Genomic DNA, 23,591 nt, shown 5'->3' on the forward strand with positions numbered 1-23,591 from the left:
CAAATTAGCATTACAGTATCAAAATATCTTGACAACTAAGTACAGTAGATCTTGCTAAAAAAAAATTGAAAATCTGCCAATCTTTATCCACCTCTTTTTTTTGGTAAAATACCAAGCCCCTTTGTTGTTGTACCTGTAAGAAGATTTTTCTCTATTCCTATGTACCCCCCTCCCCCTTCCCATTTCGTGGCCCCACTTTTCTCTAGGGAATCATGGTTTCATCAAACTTAAATCTACATAAACTGTAAACATAGGTAATCACAGATTACAAAGCTCACCGAGACGAGGCATCAACTTTATGAGGCATCACCTTTAAAACCACCTTTATCATATGATATGAAAATCATAGTTAATGATCTTGGATATTCATGGATACTGTTTTGACACAATATCGTATATCATATGTAAAAAATTGTATGATAATCCTATGTTCATTTCATACATTATTATAAGATACAATGTTTATCAATACAATAATATAAAATATGATATTGCATCCAATGATACTTACAATATATATCATTTAATACAATATAATACTGTAATAAATATTGATGCAATATGATTTTGTAACATATAATATGACATTGTATCGTGTTATACATTATTGTATTTAATCACATAATACAATATCATAATATCTAATATAAATACAATATAGCATTATTTGATACTATATCATATCACATAATACATCACAATATTGTAACATATGATATTATATTGTATAATATAGTATAATTTTGTATTGTATGATATTGTATCATATTTGATACACAAAATTGTATCATATGATACAATATAATTTGATAAAACAGTGTTTCATATCATATGATACAATATCATCTGATACAGTACGATATTATATAATACAATATCATTTTATACAATATCATATCATATGATACAATATCATATTATACAATATCATATTATATGATATCTTATAATATCATATAATACAATTTCATGTATTATATAACAATATATTATATAAACCAATATCATATTATACAATATTTTATCATACGATATGCTATAATTATAATATACAATATCGTATCATATGATACAATATCATATATTGCAATATAATATGAAACAATATCATTCGATAAAATAATATATTATACAATATCATATTCTACAATATTGTATAATAATATACAATACTATACATAACAATATCATAATACAATATCATATAATAATGTACAAAAAAATTGATACAATATCATATCATATCATATAACTTTTTACAATATAATGTATGATATTACATTGTATCATATAAAACAATAGTGTATCATATCATAGAATACTATATCATAGGAATCATGTTAAATCATTTAACAACAAACACATCTATCAAGCAGGTTTGAGTGAGGTAGGAGAATTTTTAGCATCCTTGATAATGGAGATCAGGCTCTGCATCTGAAGCTACCTCTGCAATTCATTTATATTATAGTTAAATCAATTATGCAAGCTATTATCTATAAAACATGTAACCTGTTCCAAAAAACTAAACCTCATCCAGCATCCGAAACCTATGGCTCAGATTCAGCATTCAAGCCTGTCAGATGCATCAGTATCATGAGATGCATCATCCCTGCAAGTTTGGTGATGTAAGGACCAGTAATAACTAAGATATAATCATCAGAGGGCACCTGCTCTAAAAACTTTAACCAGCTCTTAAAACCTTAACCTCATCCAGCATCCGAAACCTATGGCTCAGATTCAGCATTCATGCCTGTCAGGTGCATCAGTATCGTAAGACGCACCATCCTTGCAAGTTTGGTGAAGTTAGGACCAGAAATAACTAAGATATATTTTTTAGCATCCTTGATAATGGAGATCAGGATCTGCATCTGAAGCTACCTCTGCCATTCATTTATATTATAGTTAGATCATATATGCAAGTTTGAAATAGTGCTATTACCTACATATATTAAACATGTGACCTGTTCCAAAAAAACTAAACCTCATCCAGCATCCGAAACCTATGGCTCAGATTCAGCATTCAAGCCTGTCAGGTGCATCAGTATCATAAGACACACCATCCATGTAAGTTTGGTAAAGTTAGGACCAGTAATAACTAAGATATGATCATCAGAGGGCACCTGCTCTAAAAACTTTAACCAGCTCTTAAAACCTTAACCTCATCCAGCATCCGAAACCTATGGCTCAGATTCAGCATTCAAGCCTGTCAGGTGCATCAGTATCATAAGACGCACCATCTATGCAAGTTTGGTGAAGTTGGGACCAGTAGTAACTTAGAAATGGCTATCAAAGGGCACCTGCAACAAAAACTTTAACCTGCTCGAAAAACCTAACTTCATCTAGCATCCGAAACCTTCGGCTCAGATTCAGCATTCAAGCCTGTCAGGTGCAAAAGTATCATAAGACACACCATCCATGCAAGTTTGGTGAAGTAAGGACCAGTAGTAAGTAAGATATAATCATCAGAGGGCACCTGCTCCAAAAACTTTAACCAGCTCTAAAAACCTTAACCTCATCCAGCATCCGAAACCTATGGCTCAGATTCAGCATTCAAGCCTGTCAGGTGCATCAGTATCATAAGACACACCATCTATGCAAGTTTGGTGAAGTTTGGACCAGTAGTAACTTAGAAATGGCTATCAAAGGGCACCTGCAACAAAAACTTTAACCTGCTCCAAACACCTTAACCTCCTCCAGCATCTGAAATTCATGGCCCAGATTCAGCATCCAAGTCTCTCAAGTCCATTAGTAGGTCCAGATGCATCATTCATGCAAGTTTGGTGAAGATAGGACAAGTAATAAGTTAGATACAGGACCTGCAACAAAAACTTTAACCAGGTCCGGACGCCGACGCCGACGCCGACGCCGACGCCGAGGGTATAGCATAAGCTCCCCCCGACTTCGTCTCGGTGAGCTAAAAAAGTACTGAGTTTTGGACCGAAAACTTTCCCAGAATATTTTCTCTATAAATTCCTATATAAAAATTCAAACCGCCATCACGGCTCCACACTACCACTAGGGACTGAGATTTTGCAAACTTGAATTTACACTACCCGAGGATGCCTCTACACAAGTTAAAGCTTTTCTGGCCAAACAGTCTTTAAAAAGAAGATTTTTAAAGATTTTCTCTATATATCTATGTAAAAATTCATCCCCCATTGTGGCCTCACCCTACCCCTGGACTATTATTTAAACAAACTTGAATCTATACAATCTGGGGATGCTTCCAACCAAATTTGGGCTTTCCTGGCCTAATAGTTTTGAGAAGAAGATTTTTAAAGATTTTCTCTATATATAAAAATTAATCCCCCATTGTGGCCCCGCCCTACCTCCAGGGACTATGATTTGAACAAACTTGAATCTACATTATCTGAGGATGGTTACATACCAATTCGAGCTTTCTTGGCCTAATAGTTTTTGAGAAGAAGAGTTTTAAAGATTTTCTCTATATATTCCTGTATAAAAATTTATCCCCCAATTGTGGCCCCACCCTTCCCCCGGGGACCATGATTTAAACAAACTTGAATCTACACTATCTGAGGATGCTTCTATTTTAATTTGAGCTTTTCTGGCTTAATAGTTTGTGAGAAGAAGATTTTTAAACATTTTCTCTAAATATTCCTATGTAAAACTTATCCCCCTATTGTGGCCCCACCCTACCCCCAGGGACCATGATTTGAACAAACTTGAATCTACGCTATCTGAAGATGCTTCCACTCAAATTTGAGCTTTCCTGGCCTAATAGTTTTTGAAAAGAAGATTTTTAAAGATGTTCTCTATATATTCCTATGTAAAATATGATCCCCCTATTGTGGCCCCACCCTACCCCCGGGGACCATGATTTGGACAAACTTGAATCTACACTACCTGAGGATGCTTCTATTTTAATTTGAGCTTTTCTGGCTTAATAGTTTGTGAGAAGAAGATTTTTAAAGATTTTCTCTATATATTCCTATGTAAAACTTGATCCCCCTATTGTGGCCCCACCCTACCCCAGGGGACCATGATTTGGACAAACTTGAATCTACACTACCTGAGGATCCTTCTATTGTAATTTGAGCTTTTCTGGCCTAATTTTTTTTGAGAAGAAGATTTTTAAAGATTTTCTCTATATATTCCTATGTAAAACTTGATCCCCCAATTGTAGCCCCACCATACCCCCGTGGACCATGATTTGGACAAACTTGAATCTACACTACCTGAGGATCCTTCTAATTTAATTTGAGCTTTTCTGGCTTAATAGTTTTTGAGAAGAAGATTTTTAAACATTTTCTCTATATATTCCTATGTAAAACTTGATCCCCCTCTTGTGGCCCCTCCCTACCCCCGGGGACCTTGATTGAACAAACTTGAATCTACACTACCTGAGGATGTCTCCACACAAGTTTAAGCTTTCCAGGCTTAATAGTTTTTGAGAAGAAGATTTTTGAAAAATACCAACAAATTTTCAATAATTCTCAATTATCTCCCCTTTAAAGAGGGCATGGCCCTTCATTTGAACAAACTTGAATCCCCTTCACCTAGTGGTGCTTTGTGCCAAATTTGGTTGAAATCTGCCCAGCGGTTCTTGAGAAGGAGATGAAAATGTGAAAAGTTTACAACAACGACGCCGAAGACGACGATGACAACGACAACGACAGACAGCGGACAAATTGTGATCAGAAAAGCTCACTTGAGCCTTTGGCTCAGGTGAGCTAAAATGATATATTCAAATGTTATATTTCTTTCAATGGATGACTTGGACAAAAGTGTAAAAAACAAATTGCATCAATTATTACAGCTATTGCCCTCTTATTTTAAAATTAGACAAGATTGAAAAAAAGATATATTCAAAATTTATATTTCTTTCAATGGATGACTAAGACAAATGATGATGGGCAACCAGTGATTGCCACAAAGTCAGCAGAGTGACCTTCTGAAAAAATGAACACAACCCGATGAATCAAAACATTAGCAATGAAAGTCATTTGTGTTTCCAGTAATTCAGAACTTTTGCCTTTAAGTCAGGTGGCAATTTGAGGTGATATAATTTTCGTGGACAAAAGTGTAAAAAACAAATTGCATCAATTATTACAGCTATTGCCCTCTTATTTTAAAATTAGACAAGATTGAAAAAAAGATATATTCAAAGCTCACTTGAGCCTTTGGCTCAGGTGAGCTAAAATGATATATTCAAATGTTATATTTCTTTCAATGGATGACTTGGACAAAAGTGTAAAAAACAAATTGCATCAATTATTACAGCTATTGCCCTCTTATTTTAAAATTAGACAAGATTGAAAAAAAGATATATTCAAAATTTATATTTCTTTCAATGGATGACTAAGACAAATGATGATGGGCAACCAGTGATTGCCACAAAGTCAGCAGAGTGACCTTCTGAAAAAATGAACACAACCCGATGAATCAAAACATTAGCAATGAAAGTCATTTGTGTTTCCAGTAATTCAGAACTTTTGCCTTTAAGTCAGGTGGCAATTTGAGGTGATATAATTTTCGTCCTATTTCGTCGTCTGGTTCCTCTTGTTTTGGCTGTCAAAAAACAGTACAAACAGTGATTATTTTTCTTTTCAACAGAAAACTTTAAAGAAATCTTTACAGGGAAAAAAATGTAAGTTTACAATTGGTAGGTTTCTATCGATCAAAGGCTTTTACATGTACTACTATTTCTGGATTATATACTTTGGAATCATTTTTCTTTGTTGGGGTCAATGTTCGTGGGAAGTCAAAATATTCCTGGTTCGTGGGGAGGTAATTTCATTGATAGCTAGTTATATTTCGTCAATAAATATTAAACATATGCTTGCATATACGTTCATAGGAATGTAAATTTCTTGGCAATGCTTACCCACAAAAGCCACAAACACTGGTCCTCATAAATTAAGGTTAAGTGAAAAATACAAACTTATTTCTTCTTTATATATACACACAGTGACATTGTTCTTTGTGTTTTCTGCAAAGATCTACAGTTTTGCTACAGGGGATGTGCTGTAACCCGGTAATAAAGTATTAACCCCATGATACAAATGTTGTAAGTTTTGATAATAGTCGTAAATATCCTCCTCAATTATCAATCAGTTATTCGTAAAAGTAAACAAAGAAATTTAGGCAATACATACCAAAGGTGGAAGCTGTGATGAGGATATTTCTGGAAAAACAAACAAAAGTAAAACCATTTACGATTGTATAAGCATCAAGGCATATCGTTAAAGGTACTAATAACTAGATTTGCATATATATACATGTATATTACACTTTTTAGAGCAAGTAAAATTCTTCTCATAACTTAATTACCTTGATCCTGTTCCATCATGGCTGACTGACTAGTGGTTGGCCTCTCTGAATTATTAAGGACATGCACTGGTATATCTACAGGGTCCTCTACAAAATTGTTCAAGAGAAATAATCAGTACATATTTTAATTGTTTTTTCACCCTACATCTTTAATAGGGACAAGGGGATTATGAAACAAAAAAAAGGTTACTGTAGATTCCTAATTTAACGGGAGGACTTAATTTCCATGTAAAATCGCGAGAAGCAACCATTGCGGATTTTAAAATCTCCCTTTTATTTTTCAGATATTTTTGAACTACAGGAAATTATAGCAAAAAATTGCTGATTGCGATTTTAAATTTTCGCGAATCGATACAAAACACCAGAATCGCGGAAATAAGTACTTGCGTAAAATAAGGAATTAACAGTTTTCAAACACTGTACCTGATTGAATTTTCCCTTCTTCTGTACTGCTAATACTAATAGGTAAATCAACATCATTTACACTGCCCGCTTTGGATTTTGCTGCAGTTTCCTTCCCTCCTTGATCCCCTTTGATTTTTTGGGGGGAGCCTTTAGAGTTTGATTTTTTACTAGGCTGAATTAAAGACTGAGACTCCTCACATGGGTCTTCAAAAGAACTTGAAAAGTTTTGAATATTTATTGAATCCTCTTTTTCCTTACTCGACCTTTTACTTCTCCCAACAAAATTCAACATCTTATCCATCACATTGGATACAAAACCCCTTTCACCCCTATCACTTGATTTCTCCCCACTCTCACCATCAGTTGCCTTGCTTTTTCTGTCCTGTGTTCTTTTCCTCTTTTCTAATGTACTCTCCTCATTTGAATCCTCTAACAACCTTTTCTTGCTTCTCAGCTCTCTTTTATCAGTGGAACCGTCAGCCAACTTGCGCAATCTTTCACTTTCCACCATCATCTCAAAGTAGTCCTGGAAGGATTTTGTAGCCGACCGACTCAAATTTTGAAGTCTCGGACTTTCTCGGCTTTTTTCTCCAGAGTTTCGGGGACTGGCGCTCAACACAGGGGGAGACAAATGAAACTGGGGTTCGTCAGAGGAACTCTTTTGATTCTCTTCACTTCCTTTTCCGCAGTTTTCCCGGGAACCTCCTGAACTACCAGTGGCCTCTCCCGAGCTAGAAATCAGAATTGGAGATGTGTCCTGAACAGGTAAGATGCTGTCTCCAGAACTATGGACAGGACTAATCTGTCTGTCGGTAGTGTTGTCTGGACTTAACTGGGGAGAAAAGGGGGCAGTACATGGTAGGTCATCTCCCTCTAGCTGTGGGACAAAGCCTTGAGTTCCTCCAGTAAAAACGTAATTTGAAGTTGTACATTCCTCTTGATGGTCCTCAGTTTGGAATGTTTGGTTCTCCTGCTCACTTGTATAGTCTTTGATTTTAGAATTGTTTGTATCTGTTTTCTTTGGACTAGTCTGCTCATTTTCTTTAACAGGGCTCTCAAGGGACTGTGCAGCTTCTCTTTCTCTGATGTATTTCTAGTTACGAAATAGTTTGTACCAGATACATGTGTAGGTAATAACTTGTGTTAAAGCTTTTAAATTAATTGAAGGTAAACTTTAGTCAAACATTTTAAGGAACACGGTCATGATTTTTGGGGAAATTTTTATTTTTAGTATTTTTATTGTTTACACTACTTTAATTAGTATAAATGTACATAGCGTTATAGGCAAGATACAGAGCTCACAATTATTTGTTATGTAAACAAGGCTCTGCCATGTTTTTATGACCATGCCCCTTTAAAGATGTACAAAAAATGCCTTCTTTACCTTCTCTGCCATTTTTTCATCTCTAAGTTTTTTCCTTGGTGACTTTCTGGGTAATGTTTCTCTATCTTGATTGGGCTGACCTGCAAAGTTTCATCACATTACAATTAATATAATAACAAAATATATTCAGTAATCAACAACAAAATAACCAAATATTAGGTCATTTAAGTTGGCTCCAGTATTAAAGCTAAAAAGCTTTAGGTGGTGAGTTATTCCTATCAAACAAAAATCTGCTACACCTTTAAAGGCCAAGAATTTCAAAATATAATGGTGCAGGCTGGTGTTTTAATTTTTTGCAACCTTGAAAGAGAAATAACTGGTATTCACTAAATTACTATTTTTAAAAGTCAATCATATGAGAAATTGAGATACTCCTTTTTAAATTTCGCAATAAAATGAATCAAAGCTGCAGCATTTAACTTTATAGAATGGTGCCTTGGAAAAACTCATTTTTTTCAGTGATAATGAATTTCTGTAGAAGTAGAAATATTCGTTGAGGATTTAATTTCATTTTATCCCAACGAAAATATGTGCTTCTGCAGTATGTTAAACAGTAATGCAGTACAAGTCCTGACCTGGTTGAATATCTTCGGGACTGTCCAGACTGACTGAGGGCTGACCACAGGGGATATCCACGGGGGGCGAGTCCGTCTCAGACTGTGTGGGGATGTAGTTATCCTCCCACTCTGAATTTGGAAGTTCAAACATAAAAAATCAAAAGTGCACATGAAAATTATTTCTCCATCACTACTGTTTGATGACATTTGGCTCAGTGGTCATAATGTTATGCCAGTAACCCCTCGAACGTGTCCCTGAATAAAACACTTTATCTGCATTGTCTCAGTCCACCCAGCTGAAAAGGGTACAAGCTTATACTGGAGACTAATTCAAGCATTACATGTAAATCTTGTGATTTGTTGTTATAGGACAACAGTTTATTGCAGATTGAGAGATTTCAAATAAAACAGTATGTCATTACCAATACCTTACAGTACATGGAAAACATCCTATTGATTATACCTGCATAAACTTCCTATATACATCTGCAAAAATAATTGCTGGGGTCACAAACCCCCTACCCACCCACCCCCATGTCCCCTTTTCCCAAAATATTATAAAACTTTTCAGATGCATTTATATCATTATGTAACAAATTACCTTTAATATTCTCCAACTCTCTTTGCTGGGGAACACTTATCTTGAATTCCTCCACAGTCATCACTGCTTTAAGTAAACTCCCTGAGTCTTTTGTAGAGGCTGCTATATTAGATAGAGAAGGATAATATTGAGCAAAGAGCAACTAATGTTATTCATATACAGTTCCAAATAGAAACACATGGTGCATGTGGAGTTCACAAAGGTAGTGATGATATAAAATAATAATGTTGAAATTCCTGGCATCTTAACTTAGGCAAAGAACATGAACTGGTGCTTCTTTTTTTACCAGGAAAATATGGAAACTTCTAATCAATACAAACAAATGAAACAGTTACCAAGAATTGCACATGTATGACTATATATATAATACTGTTACATGTACCAAATAATATCTTAAACAAATGCAATTATATCCACCCAGTACTAATATCATACAATTATTGGTAGACGTTTTTGGAGAATCCTCTTGTGTCTCGGTCTGGGTATCATGGCCACCATGAGTTAGGTCGAGGGACAGACTGGAGTCGTTCTGTAGCATTGCTTCCAGACACTGCGTCAGAGAGAAACTCTCCGTAAGTCCAGTGGACCTTCAAGAGAGATGTGAAGAATTCATGTCATAGTAAAAGGTCAGGAAGACGTGAACATACATGTACCTTATTTCTACAAATATCCATTATATTCCATAAGCCAAAATCCTTAACTTTGCAACATATTTCTCTTTAAGAAAAATGTGATACAGGATTTCAAAATAGTTGTTGTACATAAATCATACTAAAATATTCTCAATTCTTCATTTATATGTACATTTGTATTATTAAGATATCTGAACTTGAATCCACATCTGATATTACAGTGTAATCTGCATATTTACCTCATTTCCTTCCATTTGACCTTTGCCTTCTCTTGGACAGCAGTATTGTCCATACTGTAATAATATATACATGTACATGTGTATTTTGTGTTTCTGATAATATTATGAAGACTTTCACATTAGTTTAGTCATTAGTTTATGGTGAGAAATACATTTTTTAATCAACAAACTTATAAATTTTAACACAAACTTAATTGAGTGTGCAGAGCTTCAATTTTTTAACAAAAAGTCATCAGATATTAATTACATGTATTAACCTTACAAGTATTTACATGCACATCTACATACCAAAATCTGACATTTTCTTTAAGATCAAAGCCTACTTGCAGATCCCATATTTGGAACTTTTCTACTCTGATGTAGTATTCACAAAATTCCTTTGAACGTAAAACAAATATAAATAATTTCAACTTATATGAAAACATAACATTTTCAATAAAAAAAAAATTTCAATAAAGTATAATGGTAATACAAGTAAAATGATACCCCTGAGGTGAATTACATTGTATTCAAATAAACTCAGATCAAGGTCATGAAAATTTTTGGTCAAACATTTTTGAATAAAGTGTAAAAGTAATGTATTTGTTTTATTACGCTATCCATTATAAAATATAGCCCCAACAAAAATTGAACATTTCTCATTGACCATGACCTTGTCCAAATAACCTTGGATCAACAAACCTATAAATCATAAGCAATTTCTGTGTAAAGAAAGACATTTACAAGGGTATGGACCACACATTACTTTAAAAATTTGTCTGCTATTGCACAAATAACCTACCACAGGCTATGGTCATGTCACACTCTCAAGTCATAAGCAGTTTTTGTGTAACATGAACCTTCAATAATTCTCCTCAATACAAAGATATGGTCAAGACTCAAGGTATTGCATAAACAGTTGGACCAAGAGATCGATGTTTGAATTCTATAAATACATGTACAGTAAAACATGCATGCTTATAATGAAGTGCCAGGGACTGGTGATTTTGCATCGTTATAAGCATATTTCATTATATCCGTCAAGTTTACAACAAGAAATAAAGTCACCGGAGATGAAAATCACTTCGCTGTAAGCGTCAATTCGTTATATTAAGCGTGTGTTTGTTATAACCTTGTTTTAATGTACAATAGAAAATGTATTCATATCCATCCTATGTGTCTAATTGCCCGAGTTATGTGTCACACATTTTAACCTGAACGTGGTAGTAAAGTACATGTACTTGTTCTAGCCCCAATGAATATATATTTAGAAAAATCAGTGTGCAAAGAGCACAATGGGGAAAAGAATGGTAAATAATAACATGAATAAATGTACTTACTAATTGATCATGGAATTTAAATTCCACTGAGTACTGATTCACAATAATCAAAGCTTTGCTCCAATCCAACTCAGAATCATATTCACTGAAAGAAACAAAATTTCTGTACATCCTATAAATTAAAAGTTTGTCCCAGGCTACAGGTTTCAAAACTTTTTGACAAAAATACACATACCAGTCAAAGAAGTACAACTGAAATAGATACAAAGGAAAAACTCCAAGATTTCTTCATTGACACATCATCTGTTTTTACCCAGGGATAATAACATTAAGAATGAAAATAAAGTCCTCATGGAGACTTAAAATGGGATATGTTTACATTTTATCTCCATTCGGAAGTACTTGGGACACCTCACACAATTCTTCAATGTTATTAACCAGGTATTTCATGTCTTCTTCAATGCAAAATCTCTGTAGACTTCATAAATTTTATTTCATGTCAGTTGACAATGGTTTTCTCAGGGTGTCCATTTCAACTGTTATCATCCAAAAGAGGCACTATTAATGTATTGTGAATCAAGGATATCTTGGGATAGAGTATCTATTCTTCCAGTGATGTTTACTTGAACACACTTTATCAGTGGGCATGGTAAATGTTATTCTCTTTTGAGAAGTGGACAGGCATAGCCTACATCCACTTCTCAAAAGAGAATAGGTAAATGTGTGTTATACACAAATGCCTACAATTCTTTAAGGAATCCCTGACACATAAGTGCATTCACAAAGATAATAAAGGATGAAAACAGAAACAAAGAAAACCCTGGCCACCTTCTGATTTCTTTCAGAGATTCTGGCGTAAATACAGCTTTGATGTAAACTTCGAAATCGCTGATCTCTCGAACCAAACTCCCATCTGCCAAAGGCCCGGATATGTGCTGACAATGAAATAAAACAATGAAATAAAACTAAAAACATTTAAAACACCCTGTTATATACAATTAATAAACGCTAAGAACTTCTTGTTTATTGTGTATTTATATATAGATAGGATATTTACAAATATAAATCTCTCTTCCCATACATTTAACGGCACATTGGTAGAAATTCAGTGCCCTGTGCTAATAGATGCTAACCTTCACTATTTTCGCTGGATATGCAGGTCGCTTTTGGGAGTCTTCTAATATCTGTTTATCTATCCACTTCGGTTGTCTTCGGGATCGAGAAAACCTTTTAAATGGCATAATAAATCATTGAAATAAAAGCATTTTTTGCATTTGCCGCGGTTTTGATTCGAGGAAATTCGAATAACTTTTATATTCATTCGGTGCACCTTGGTCAACTTCATACTACTGCAAAATATCCAAGGCGTACCGAAAACATTTCCCCCTTGAAGGAATTAGATAGTTCGTGTCTGAAAATTGTCGGTTACGGCAGGTATTATGTGGACATAAAAGTTTCACCTATATCCTCAAAATATCATATTGCAAAACCACTGATCATGACATATATGTACTGTTAGTCGTCATTTTCTGAGCATATATCAAACATATATCCTCAAAATATCATATTGCAAAACCACTGATCATGACATATATGTACTGTTAGTCGTCATTTTCTGAGCAACTGAGAAAAAAATCTCATTACGTAAGGGATCATTAACTATTTACACACGATTAACATATTGAATTAAGTAACAGCCAACTCATATTGATTTATGGAATGTCACAACAAAACTAGAGCTATATTATAACGATATTCGTTGGCTGAAATATGTTTTGACGGACTAAATACTTACATATATCCTAGGTCCGGATTTAAAGTTAACGCTAGTAGGCATGTGATCATCCAACTCCCGACAAACAATTAAAATTATCCCTTGTCTTCCCACCCATTCCCCTTGAGAAATTCACTACGCGACATTGGCTTTAATCTAAATGAAGTGCATGCATGCTAGTATAGAAAAAAATATACCTGGTTTAGATTCATGCTTTAAAATTTGCGGTAAATTATTTGGAAAAACAATTATTTAATCTGGGTTAATTGCGGATCTTTAAGTATTATACCATCGCCCCTCCCCCTTCCCCACTATATCATAAATAAGTTGATGCCAGTAGGCGAGTGTCAGAGTGAAGGGAAGATATAACTTTTGATAAATGTAACAGGAAAGTTGCGTCATAATTTATATTTATTGAAAATGGGAAAACGGATATCGTTTCTGACGTAAATCTATCTTTATGGTCTGTGGAACAAAGTTTTGTTTTTCCTCAGATTTTCGTAATCCGAATTTAAGGCAATGATATTTAACAAAATTTTAGTATTTTCTAAATTTTTTTCCAAATGAACATAAATTAATTTCTTTTATTGAGAACAGTTTTAACAACTTTGTAATTTATGATCGAAAGACTGTGTGTTTTTCCAGTCAATATTGATTAAGTTTTAAATCATTTAGATTATTTATGAGTAAAAAACAAAACAAAACAAAAATGTAAACATTTTACACATTATAACAACCATTTCATATTTTCAAAAAATCAAAAAAACAAAAACAAAAAACAAACAAACAAACAAACAAACAAAAAGCACAATAAAAATCAAAACAACAAACGTACAAAATTAACTACAAACCAAAACATTAAAAAAAAATAATTCAATGTTTATCTCGAGCCAATGACTTATGATATACAAACACATAAGGCTGCATATCTGATTGCGTTTCTTGTCACTGTATTAAACATGGGTCAGTTTAGTATGTGTATAAATATATGTTTCATTAAAAGTTTAAAATTTATCAATTTAAACCTTACCATAACAGTTAAGATTAAAATGATAAATTTAAACCTTTAATGTAACAAATGAACATCATGATATCAGTTATAGAAAATAGAAGAATTGGTATGAAGTGTGTCTGTGCATTTATTACCTTTCTTTGTTTTGTTTGTTTGGCTGTTGTTTTGGGGGTTGGGGGGGGGTGTCTTGTTTGTTTAGTTTTAATTTTATTAATTTTTTTTAACATTTAAGACAAGATCATTATCTAAAGTGATCGAACTAATATGTTGAACGATCTACATGTAATATAATGATAAACTACATGGCCCCCTTCATTAATATAAAATAGTATTAAAAAACGAAGTAATGGATTTTCAACGCTTCCTAAAGAATATAGCCATGTTTCAAATCGACCTTTGTTACAAAATCATTATACATGTATGAGGATGCTAACGTAAATATGATTTTATAAAAATACACATCTTCAAGTAATTGACTTAACAAACATTCTAATTTTTTCATACTTTCGTAATTTCCTTGAATCCCAATCGATTTTAATTGTAGCCACATGGGATCGATCTAGTTGCGAAATATGCAATTTTTGTTTTACTTGTTTAGTTTAAATGTGCATTTATTTTAGCCGCTTATACACATACTGTATAATTGTATTTGTTTTAGCTATAGTTGAACACATACTATTATTGTACATGCATCTAGTACTATTTTAAGCTTAAAATACAAATGAAGGGTCGTGGAAGTGTTTCCAATGCAGGTACAAAGGTACAACAACAGCGTAAGGCTACTAATTTTACCATGTTAATTTAAGGTAAACTCAAAACGCAATTCTATAGATTTTCGATAATTCATGCCGATTTAACAATACAAATTAGTTCATTTCCATTGATTTTATTTATGTATCTACGCACGGTCCCGGGTCCAACCCTTCAATATCTCGCCGCAGTCGTCAATAAAATTAAATGTCTGTTATACATTGAACTAAAACATAAATAGTTGAAAAAAAAAGTTTTGAAAGTCTCGGAATCAAATTTTAACCATGGTTCCACATCACGTATTTCTCTACCAAACCAATATGACGAGAAGGACGAGAAGATATATGCACGTTGTACTATGGCTAATGTGTTCGTCCATTGTAGTTTTTATTCTTGTACAACATCCTTTTGCGGCCGATTACAAGATTCTTTCGCCATTGATTATCAAAAAAGTCACAGCTACGACGACTGCTCCGACAACACCCAAAACGGACATTTTCTTTGACATTTTTACAGCAGCAACGCGAATGGACATCCGGGAAGTGCCCGTGCTGATGACGTTTTTAGCAGACGACAGTTTGGATTTTGCAAACAACTGGTTGTGCAATGTCGCCGATTACGGGTTGTACCAAAATGTGATCATGCTTACCGCGTCCGAAAAAATGAAACAAAAACTAACGAAAAGATGGCCATTGATTCACGTGTTTGCAGTTGAGAAAGAAATGTCAAAATATGAAGACCGAGAGAGGCGCTTGCAGTTCAACAAGTTTTGGGCGAGGGCGGTACTCACAGTCCTGGAAGAAGAAATGAAAGTGCTTTTATTCAGAGTTGAGTCAGTGTGGCTTCAAGACCCTATTGTTCTTTTTCAATCAATAATTAATAATAGAAAAGAAGTTAATTTGGTGATAGCGGGGTTTTCAAAACGGTCTTCAGATCTAGACGCCGGTTTTGCGTTCTTAAAAGCCACTCCGGAAGTCATAGCACTATGGAACCAATACATTGTCATGATGGACGAAATTATGAAAAGGCTTGTTCAACCCAATGTTCATGTTCCTGAAACCGAGAATGAAAAGAACTACTTCTCTCAACTGGTACGGCAGAGGTTTGGCCGCGTGAAACACCATCTGCTGACAGCCGATATTGTAGCAGATGACAGGTGGTACGGAGCGCCCCTTTTTCGAATCGCGGATACGCGTTACAATCTGCAAAGCAAACTTCATGTGGTTCGAAACTACTGGGCAGAGAGTGAAATTTTTAATCGGAAACAGATTATGAAAGATGCGCGTCACTGGTTCATAGAAGAAGCCGCAGATTGGGCTTGTAACGAAGATATTATTGTTCAGGCAGAAAAGAGTGTATGGAGATTGTAATGCCAAGATAACTTAAAGGCAATTCATCGCAATTAGACAAATTGTACTTGTGAATCTTAAAGGCATATGAATTTATAGATATATTATCTATAGGTACATTTATTTATCGTGTAGCGATACTTAGAAGCAACACATTGTTATAATTATTTTAAAAAATACAGTTGTGTTTCGCTTATTGGAAATTACTGTAGTGCATATAAATATTAATAGTAGTGACCATGCTAGTCGAGTCAAAGATTATTTTTTACGTATGTAATTCTATATTTTGTAGTCAACACATTGATTCAAAAGACTTAAAGCTATATTTTGTTATAAACAAGTCTTTATAAAAAAAATAAATATCAACAACAAAATATGTTTTGATCACAATTAATTAAGTTGGTTCGACTTTTAAACAAATGTTCCACATACAATAAAAAATCTTAGATTCCGGAATATCTATTTCTGCGCCTTCGTCCCATAACAACGATTATACAAATTGGCAAAAAGATAACAAAGAAGATGGCAGAGAGAACAATAGCCACAATGGCGCCCGCCGCGAGGCCGGCTATCACGGAGCATAGATCGGACACATTGTCACTGTTATCTCCACAGTTCTGGTAGCCATCGCACTGTACTGTGGAGTCCACACAACGATCGTTTGAACATCGGAATTCCCCGGCCAAACATTCACCTGTAACGAAAACACAACGTGTATAGTAATTACAGTAAAGCATAGTTACATCGTAAACGCTTACAACGAAATATGTTTCATTCCCATAATTTTAAAAATATACTCTATTTTTTCGATACAGTTGATTTCGCTTATTAATTACGAATTAGAATGCGCTTATCTTTAACCATATTTTAACTGTGCTTAGATATGATGATATTAAATCATTTCCGAAAACCGTTTTAGTGAAGTCAGAATACAGCTTAATTATCTAGAATTCAGTTCCTTGAGAGTTCCTTTAATAAACTCACCAGTATGAAAATTGGTCAATGTGATTTCAAAGCTTCCGACTTGATTTGATCCATCTGTGGTGAATTCTATTGGCATAAAATTATCCTGATCTGTCGTGTAATCTACGGTTTTTAATGAAGTTCCACACAAACCTTCACTTCCTGTTCAAGCAAAATTATATTTATCTATTATATGAGAGCATCTCAAAATGCAGTTATTTATAATTGCACGTATTTCCAATCACGAAATGGCCATCGACAACTATACATTGCATTATATCAACTACAAGAAGGAAAACTTAATTTATACCAGAAATTCTCTTTTTGTTTCTCAGTCCATCAAAAACATCAAGTCTAGCGGCAGTGCAATTTCCAGATAGTGGCTGCTGAAGATTTATGGAACGGAAATGGGCATAAACCTGCGCAGGCGCCCCAACTCCTGACGATTTGCTATGAGATACTACGATGTTATCACAGACTGTGTTGGGGATCAATGAGCTGCCACTTCTCTTCAGTTTCAAGTGGACGGCGTCGTACACATGGATTTCTTGTCCACAATTTTCGTAAAAATACACTGAAAATTTAATTCACAGATTCAATTCTGTATACTAGTATTTCAGAAGAAGTAAAAGAAGAAGAATAAGAAAAACAAGGAATTTTATTATCTGTTTGCAATGTCAACGGCAGCTGTCTAAAAAATATGTATTAAAACAACTCACTTGTTGGTTTGCACTTCTCGTATGTTTCATCGGTGTTATCTCCACAGTTGTCAAAGGTGTTGCACTTTGTGGAGGGATCCACACATCGATCATTTCCACATCTCCACCATCCATTTAGACATGCATCGTTGGGATCTTATAAGATGTTGTAAATTATTACCAAAAGGTGATCATTGTACAAATGTATTATCAATGCATATACAGTACATTATCAAAACAATTACATGTAATACATTGCTTTAAAGAACATATTTGTAACAAGGTCATGGGTCACAAAGGAAGACATTAATTACCTTCAAGCTGATGGAAATTTGTAATGATGGCATCAAATGTACCAATCTGGGGTGAGGGATTAGTTGTTAAGGTGAAGGTCATAAAATTATCGTTGACCGTGACATAGCTGTACGAGTTGTACAAGGAATCCCCACAAAGTCCGTTCTTTGCTGAGACAAAGAAAAAGGAAATAACAATGAAATATATTAAAGGAATGCTGAAAATACAACATTATGTTCTGAAAGATCATCAGTATCGCAATGTTATATTTAAAAAGTATTTTAATACTACTAAGCATATTTCAACATAAAAACCTTTATCATACAATTTCCTGATATTAATTAAGAAGTCAAGAGAAGGGCATCGGAAATCAACGCATCCTGTATATAATCCATTGCTGTTCAAATTCTAAGCACTAACTACAGAGAGCATACATTATAGACCAGCAGTGTTCAATTCCCTCGTTCAAAAAGGTACCATATCCAAGTTTGTTCTAAGTGTGGCTTATTGATTTAGGGTGACATTCCGAATTAGAAAAAAAGCTAAAGCCATAGTCTAAAGGTGAATAATTTTCCTCTTTCTCTAAACATACGTGTTAATAAGGTTTTGTTCCGTATTCCATCATGGAGTTCTAGTTTCACTCTATCGCAGCCAGAAACCGGAGTAGAGAATGGCATGTTGATGCTAAGGAACCGGGAATGAACTCGCGCGCTACCCCCGAGCTTCTTGGAAGTGGCATAAATGTCCACACTGCAGTTCAGACCCGAGGAAAGCGATGACTTCCGAGAAGCTTGGAGTCGGAAATAAGTGTCCAAATTCAGAGTTTTCCCACAATTCTCATCCATGTAATCTGAACAGATATAATTTATGCAGATAAGAAATAAATGATATACATACATGTATTGTTTTATGGAAATATTGTTTTAATGGAAACCAAAATGAAGTTGAAAGAAGTATTTCACCTGTAATTGAGTTCATTGATATTACCAGGCCTCACAATAACACCATACTCTGGATGTTTTAACTTATTTTAGAACCATTTTAACAAGAGCTTGGACTTTGGGTAGTTGTGTCGAACAGCAATGTGACGTGAACCTGTCTATTTCATTGTAGGCCACTCAGTCATGGCTCTCTAAAATCAACAAGACTTGCCTGGCTTTTGAGCGAAGACTACGCAGCCGGTGTATATTTCGCTTGAAACCAGCGTCATTTTAACTTGTTTTGACGCAAGAAATAGATATTAACATCCTATATACTGAAAGTCCAAGCTCTTGTTAAAATGGTTCTAATTTCAATAAAGGTCTGGTCAGAGTGACGAACTACATGTATCAGTCTCATTAAATAACACAACACTCAGTAAACAAATACATGTATCTTGATACACTCATTATCAATGTCATTGGTATAATTGGATGTTTACATATTGCACAGGCACCAGGCGCTAAATTTTTCTCGTACAAGAGATTTTTTTTTTTACATGTTTAACCTTAATATTGAAACAATTATAACCAAGTAACTTGATTATGATGTACCTATAAAATAATGTAGAGTCATGAAATTAAAACAATCAGTGAAAGCAAACCATAGATATACTCACACGTTTTGTAAGCCAATGCTTGTGATATAAGAACAAAACAGAAAACCCACAGCGATTCCATGTCTATGATATTTTATTTTCACTTATAGTCCGACTACTCGCATCCGTGGTCATGTGCAAAAAGGTCGCATATCATGTGACATGCCGCCACATCATAAAGTGTCCTGCGATAACGAAGTGGAGGTGTATCATTATTTACACAGAGAGAATGTAAATGACGATATATTATACTACCCTTCAGTTAACCTCAATTACAGTTTAAACGATTATTAATAATGATATACTATAGTAACTTTACAGGTATAGCCTGTTTCATACACGTGGCCCCTTCCACCCACCCCACCCCCACCCCTGGTTTATGTGAAAAAAAAAACCGGGAGGAGATTGATAATATCAAATACAATAAATAAGATAACTGTAATTAGTGAAGTAATCTAAATATCAGGCACGTAGCATCAGGGGTGACCAGGGGGGGGCCTGGCCCCCCCCACTTTTTCTCGCAGCAACAAATTTTTTAAAATTTACATATACAAAATTGAATTATCGTGGAGTTGGCCCCCCCCCCCCACTTTTTGGGAGTATGAAAAAAATAGAAATGAAAATAAGGAAATGAGGAGTGAGATTGAAGTTATATACCCCCCCCGGATTAGGATTTTGAAGATTTTGGAAGACTTTACATTTTCCCTTTTTTTTTTTTTTTTTTTTGCTTGTCAAGATTTTTTGGTTGAGTCTGGCCCCCCCCCCACTTTCAAAAACGATGCTACGTGCCTGAATATGAAAGTTGAGTCTGAGTCTGACTACGTAGCTTAAAACTCATGAAGAAGAAACATGAAATTTTTGGGAATTTAAATCACAGGTGCTTGAGGACAGGACCCACCACCACCTCCCAATTTAACCCCCAGGGGAAGTTGACGTATTAGAGAAATTCCTTTATAGTCATGTACAAAACATGTTCCATTTTACCTATCTAAAAATTAACGAGAAATAAACGACTAATGCAACCCCCCTGCATATAGGGGATGTTTTAAATAAACGTTTATTTTCAATTAATTTTCAAGTATTTGATATGGAACATATGGTGTACATCACTTTAACGGAATTTCTATAAAACAAAAAGAGTCAACTACCATGGGGGTCTGATTCGGAAGCGGGTGAGGGGGGGGGGGGGGGGTCCTGTCCTCAAGCACCTGTGATTTGAACCGTAAGATGTACGTTTCGGTAGATTTGAGGCGGAGAAATTTTAATGTTTAAATGAGCGGCTATCGTTTATGGAACGCCATAGCTGCCCTATGTGGCTATTTTATATGTAGATGGTGCTTTATTATATTATGCTGTGGTTATTTCATGTGAAGATGGTGCTGTATTATATGAAGATGGTGCTTTATTATATGAAGATGGTACCTTATTATATGAAGGTGGTGCTTTATTATATGAAGATGGTGCTTTATTATAAGGAGATGGTGCTTTATTATACAATATTTTGTCAGTATTTATTGACATTTTACTTTTGCCTTTACCACTTATAAAAGGGCATTCTTTGAGCTATATTATAGTATAGTAGACCTTTCCCTGTGACTTTCCCTTACTTTATCTTCAAGTCAAATCCTATCACCTAGGGCATCAGTCTGTTTAAAATCAGATCCTCAATCCATTCCTTCATTTGTTTTTTTGGGTTTTTTTTTTTTATAATGTTTTGTTTTGAAACACTCAGAATGTGAGCTCTTCCTCCAACTCACCACTTAGGTTAAAGAGGAACGGTCATCAATGACGAAGACCGACTTGGCGATGACAATAACAAAATCAAAGTACTGAAGAACTGACGGGAGTTGATTTTGTCGATGTTTATTTATTTCAAAATCAATGATATGTTATTTTGCATGACAAGTACATGTAGTTTCTAATTTGTATTTGAATTACGCACATTTTTATAATATGAATTTTTGGACTTTTTCGACAAGAATGTCGAGAAACCCCCATATGAATCATCTTAATTAATATTTAAAGATAAAATTAATTCAATCAAACTATGTATCAGTAATAGAAATATTTCTCGAAAATTGTATGGATCCAAGCAATATTGAACTCTATAGTCTCGTTCAACCAAACGTTCGGCTGACACCGTAAATCTCCGACAAGCAAGGGAGACTCTCTGCTTGTCGGAGATTTACGGAGACAGCCGAGCGTCGAGTTGAACGAGACTATATTGAACTCTGGCGTAGGAATACATACGACTACAAAAAATATCTAAATTGTTCGTACCATTTAAAATCTGACTATTTTCAAGGTATTTATAAAATTAATAAGTTTCCTTGAAAAACAATGCTTTAGTATACATTACATCGAATTTAACAATTATGTTCAAGAACTAAGTCTTGTCAGCAGCGATGATTTGTGATGAGGTCCAAACACTGTTTCACTTTCGGTTTGTCTGAGTAACTGCATAGGAGAGTTGATTAAAATCAACTCCCAATTAAGAGCGGATCAAAGATCTCATTTTAATCAGATTGCTAGGGCATAACCTTCGCTTAAACACAAATAATTAGTAAATTCAATTTTCTGCTTTTCAAGATAACGTTACTAGGCTTTAATTCTCGTAATATTCCGTCATTATATAGTTGTCACTTAATACATGTAAGTTCGGTTGGTGTAAAGTCGTACACAGCTAGATCTTCTCGATAGCTTATATACTAATTGTGCTAGAAAAAAGAGGAACTAGCAATAGTGTATCAAATGGATTTTGATCGCATCAATTTTTTGTTTTACTTTCAATATTTCGAGATAATACATAAATGGTTAACTCAGTATTAAAAAATAAGAGGAGTTCCGAGTGACCACCTTCACATTAAAAAGCACCATCATATAAAAAAGCACCTCCCAGTGGCGTAGCGCCCTTTACGCAAAAACGCAAATGAATACACAAAATTTTGCAAAGCATAGGTCTTATAATTTGAGTTTTCTATTGTTTGTACGTAAACAAATCGTATTGAGACTCCATTATAATTAATTATAATCTGCATATTTAGTATTCAGTTCTCATCGCAAACCATGCAATTACTACGATTCCGAAAAATACCGTCACTCCATACTTTACTTAAGCATTGAATCATTATTTTTTGAAAGATGTGGTCTCATAACTGCAACGGTGTGTGCATACACATTGAATAACGCGCGCTAGCGCGTTATGAAAATTTGTTTGCACACACCGTTGCAGTTATGAGACCACATCTTTCAAAAGATAATGATTCAATGCTTATATTTACGTTTTTTTAACATTTTTTCTCTTTCTGCAAATATGATTTGTTTTAAAAAATCTCGACATTATTCAACGAGTAATACACAATTAACGGAAGAGCCATTGGAACAGCCGAATTATGCTGACAAATATAGTGCACAGTGTTTTTAATTATAATAACACAATTTTATTTATTTGGTATTTAGTATGCCAAATTTATTTTCGGTATTAAGAAATCAATCAATTGAATTCATTTATTTCTTTAAAAAATATTTACATCCATGAAATATTAATCAGCCCAAGTATAAAATCAGGTCGTGATCCGGTTTGAAGTCGGGAGGAGAGTCGGTCATGCTCTGAAGGAAGACTGAATGTATTCATACGCACCAGATTTGGTGATTGGGTCTTCTGTGTTATGCGTAAATATCACTCAAATCTATCAATGCATTTTAATAGGAGGAAAGAAGGTGAATGTAAATATATTAAAATTAATTGGAAGTTCGTTTGAATCATAAATTAATATGGACGAGCTATACATTTGACTTTCATGT

General features: G+C 34.4%; 2 protein-coding genes across 4 annotated transcripts; both read right to left on the reverse strand.

Moving 5' to 3' along the window:
- Positions 1-1,532: 1,532 nt before the first annotated feature.
- LOC105346507 (uncharacterized protein DDB_G0284459) lies at positions 1,533-12,720 on the reverse strand. 3 transcript variants are annotated; one of them, XM_011455126.4, is made up of 13 exons: positions 12,505-12,720; positions 12,200-12,306; positions 11,432-11,516; positions 10,401-10,489; positions 10,113-10,166; positions 9,677-9,828; positions 9,242-9,340; positions 8,659-8,769; positions 8,084-8,163; positions 6,718-7,792; positions 6,295-6,381; positions 6,120-6,148; positions 1,533-5,532 (listed from the first exon to the last, which is right to left on the reverse strand). In XM_011455126.4, the coding sequence occupies exons 1-13, from the start codon at positions 12,610-12,612 to the stop codon at positions 5,428-5,430; spliced, it is 2,181 nt and encodes a 726-aa protein (XP_011453428.3). In that variant the 5' UTR covers positions 12,613-12,720; the 3' UTR covers positions 1,533-5,427. The 3 variants fall into 3 exon arrangements, with proteins under 3 accessions (XP_011453428.3, XP_011453427.3, XP_065935251.1); XM_011455125.4 differs by having other exon boundaries at positions 9,242-9,343; XM_066079179.1 differs by lacking the exons at positions 10,401-10,489; positions 12,505-12,720 and having other exon boundaries at positions 9,242-9,343; positions 12,200-12,262.
- A 3,873-nt stretch (positions 12,721-16,593) lies between these two features.
- On the reverse strand, positions 16,594-19,968 carry LOC105346506 (low-density lipoprotein receptor-related protein 12). Its single transcript, XM_011455124.4, has 7 exons — positions 19,809-19,968; positions 18,804-19,061; positions 18,232-18,381; positions 17,939-18,073; positions 17,530-17,793; positions 17,241-17,381; positions 16,594-16,950 (listed from the first exon to the last, which is right to left on the reverse strand). Exons 1-7 carry the CDS (start codon positions 19,867-19,869, stop codon positions 16,700-16,702), a joined length of 1,260 nt encoding a protein of 419 aa, XP_011453426.3. The 5' UTR covers positions 19,870-19,968; the 3' UTR covers positions 16,594-16,699.
- Positions 19,969-23,591: the final 3,623 nt, after the last annotated feature.

Source organism: Magallana gigas, chromosome 3 (genome assembly GCF_963853765.1).
Source record: "Magallana gigas chromosome 3, xbMagGiga1.1, whole genome shotgun sequence".
Classification (NCBI taxonomy): domain Eukaryota; kingdom Metazoa; phylum Mollusca; class Bivalvia; order Ostreida; family Ostreidae; genus Magallana; species Magallana gigas.

What these genes read in the sequence shown, in the direction of transcription:
- LOC105346506 (XM_011455124.4), bottom strand. Translation starts at nt 19,869, where the DNA reads ATGGAATCGCTGTGGGTTTTCTGTTTTGTTCTTATATCACAAGCATTG. An exon ending in AGCATTGGCTTACAAAACGT is followed by an intron (nt 19,062 to 19,808) that starts GTGAGTATATCT and finishes ATATCTGTTCAG; the next exon opens with ATTACATGGATGAGAATTGT. An exon ending in AAATTTCCATCAGCTTGAAG is followed by an intron (nt 18,074 to 18,231) that starts GTAATTAATGTC and finishes ACATCTTATAAG; the next exon opens with ATCCCAACGATGCATGTCTA.
- LOC105346507 (XM_011455125.4), bottom strand. Translation starts at nt 12,612, where the DNA reads ATGCCATTTAAAAGGTTTTCTCGATCCCGAAGACAACCGAAGTGGATA. An exon ending in AAAAACGTCTACCAATAATT is followed by an intron (nt 9,344 to 9,676) that starts GTATGATATTAG and finishes TATCTAATATAG; the next exon opens with CAGCCTCTACAAAAGACTCA. An exon ending in CATCACAGCTTCCACCTTTG is followed by an intron (nt 5,533 to 6,119) that starts GTATGTATTGCC and finishes GTTTTTTGACAG; the next exon opens with CCAAAACAAGAGGAACCAGA.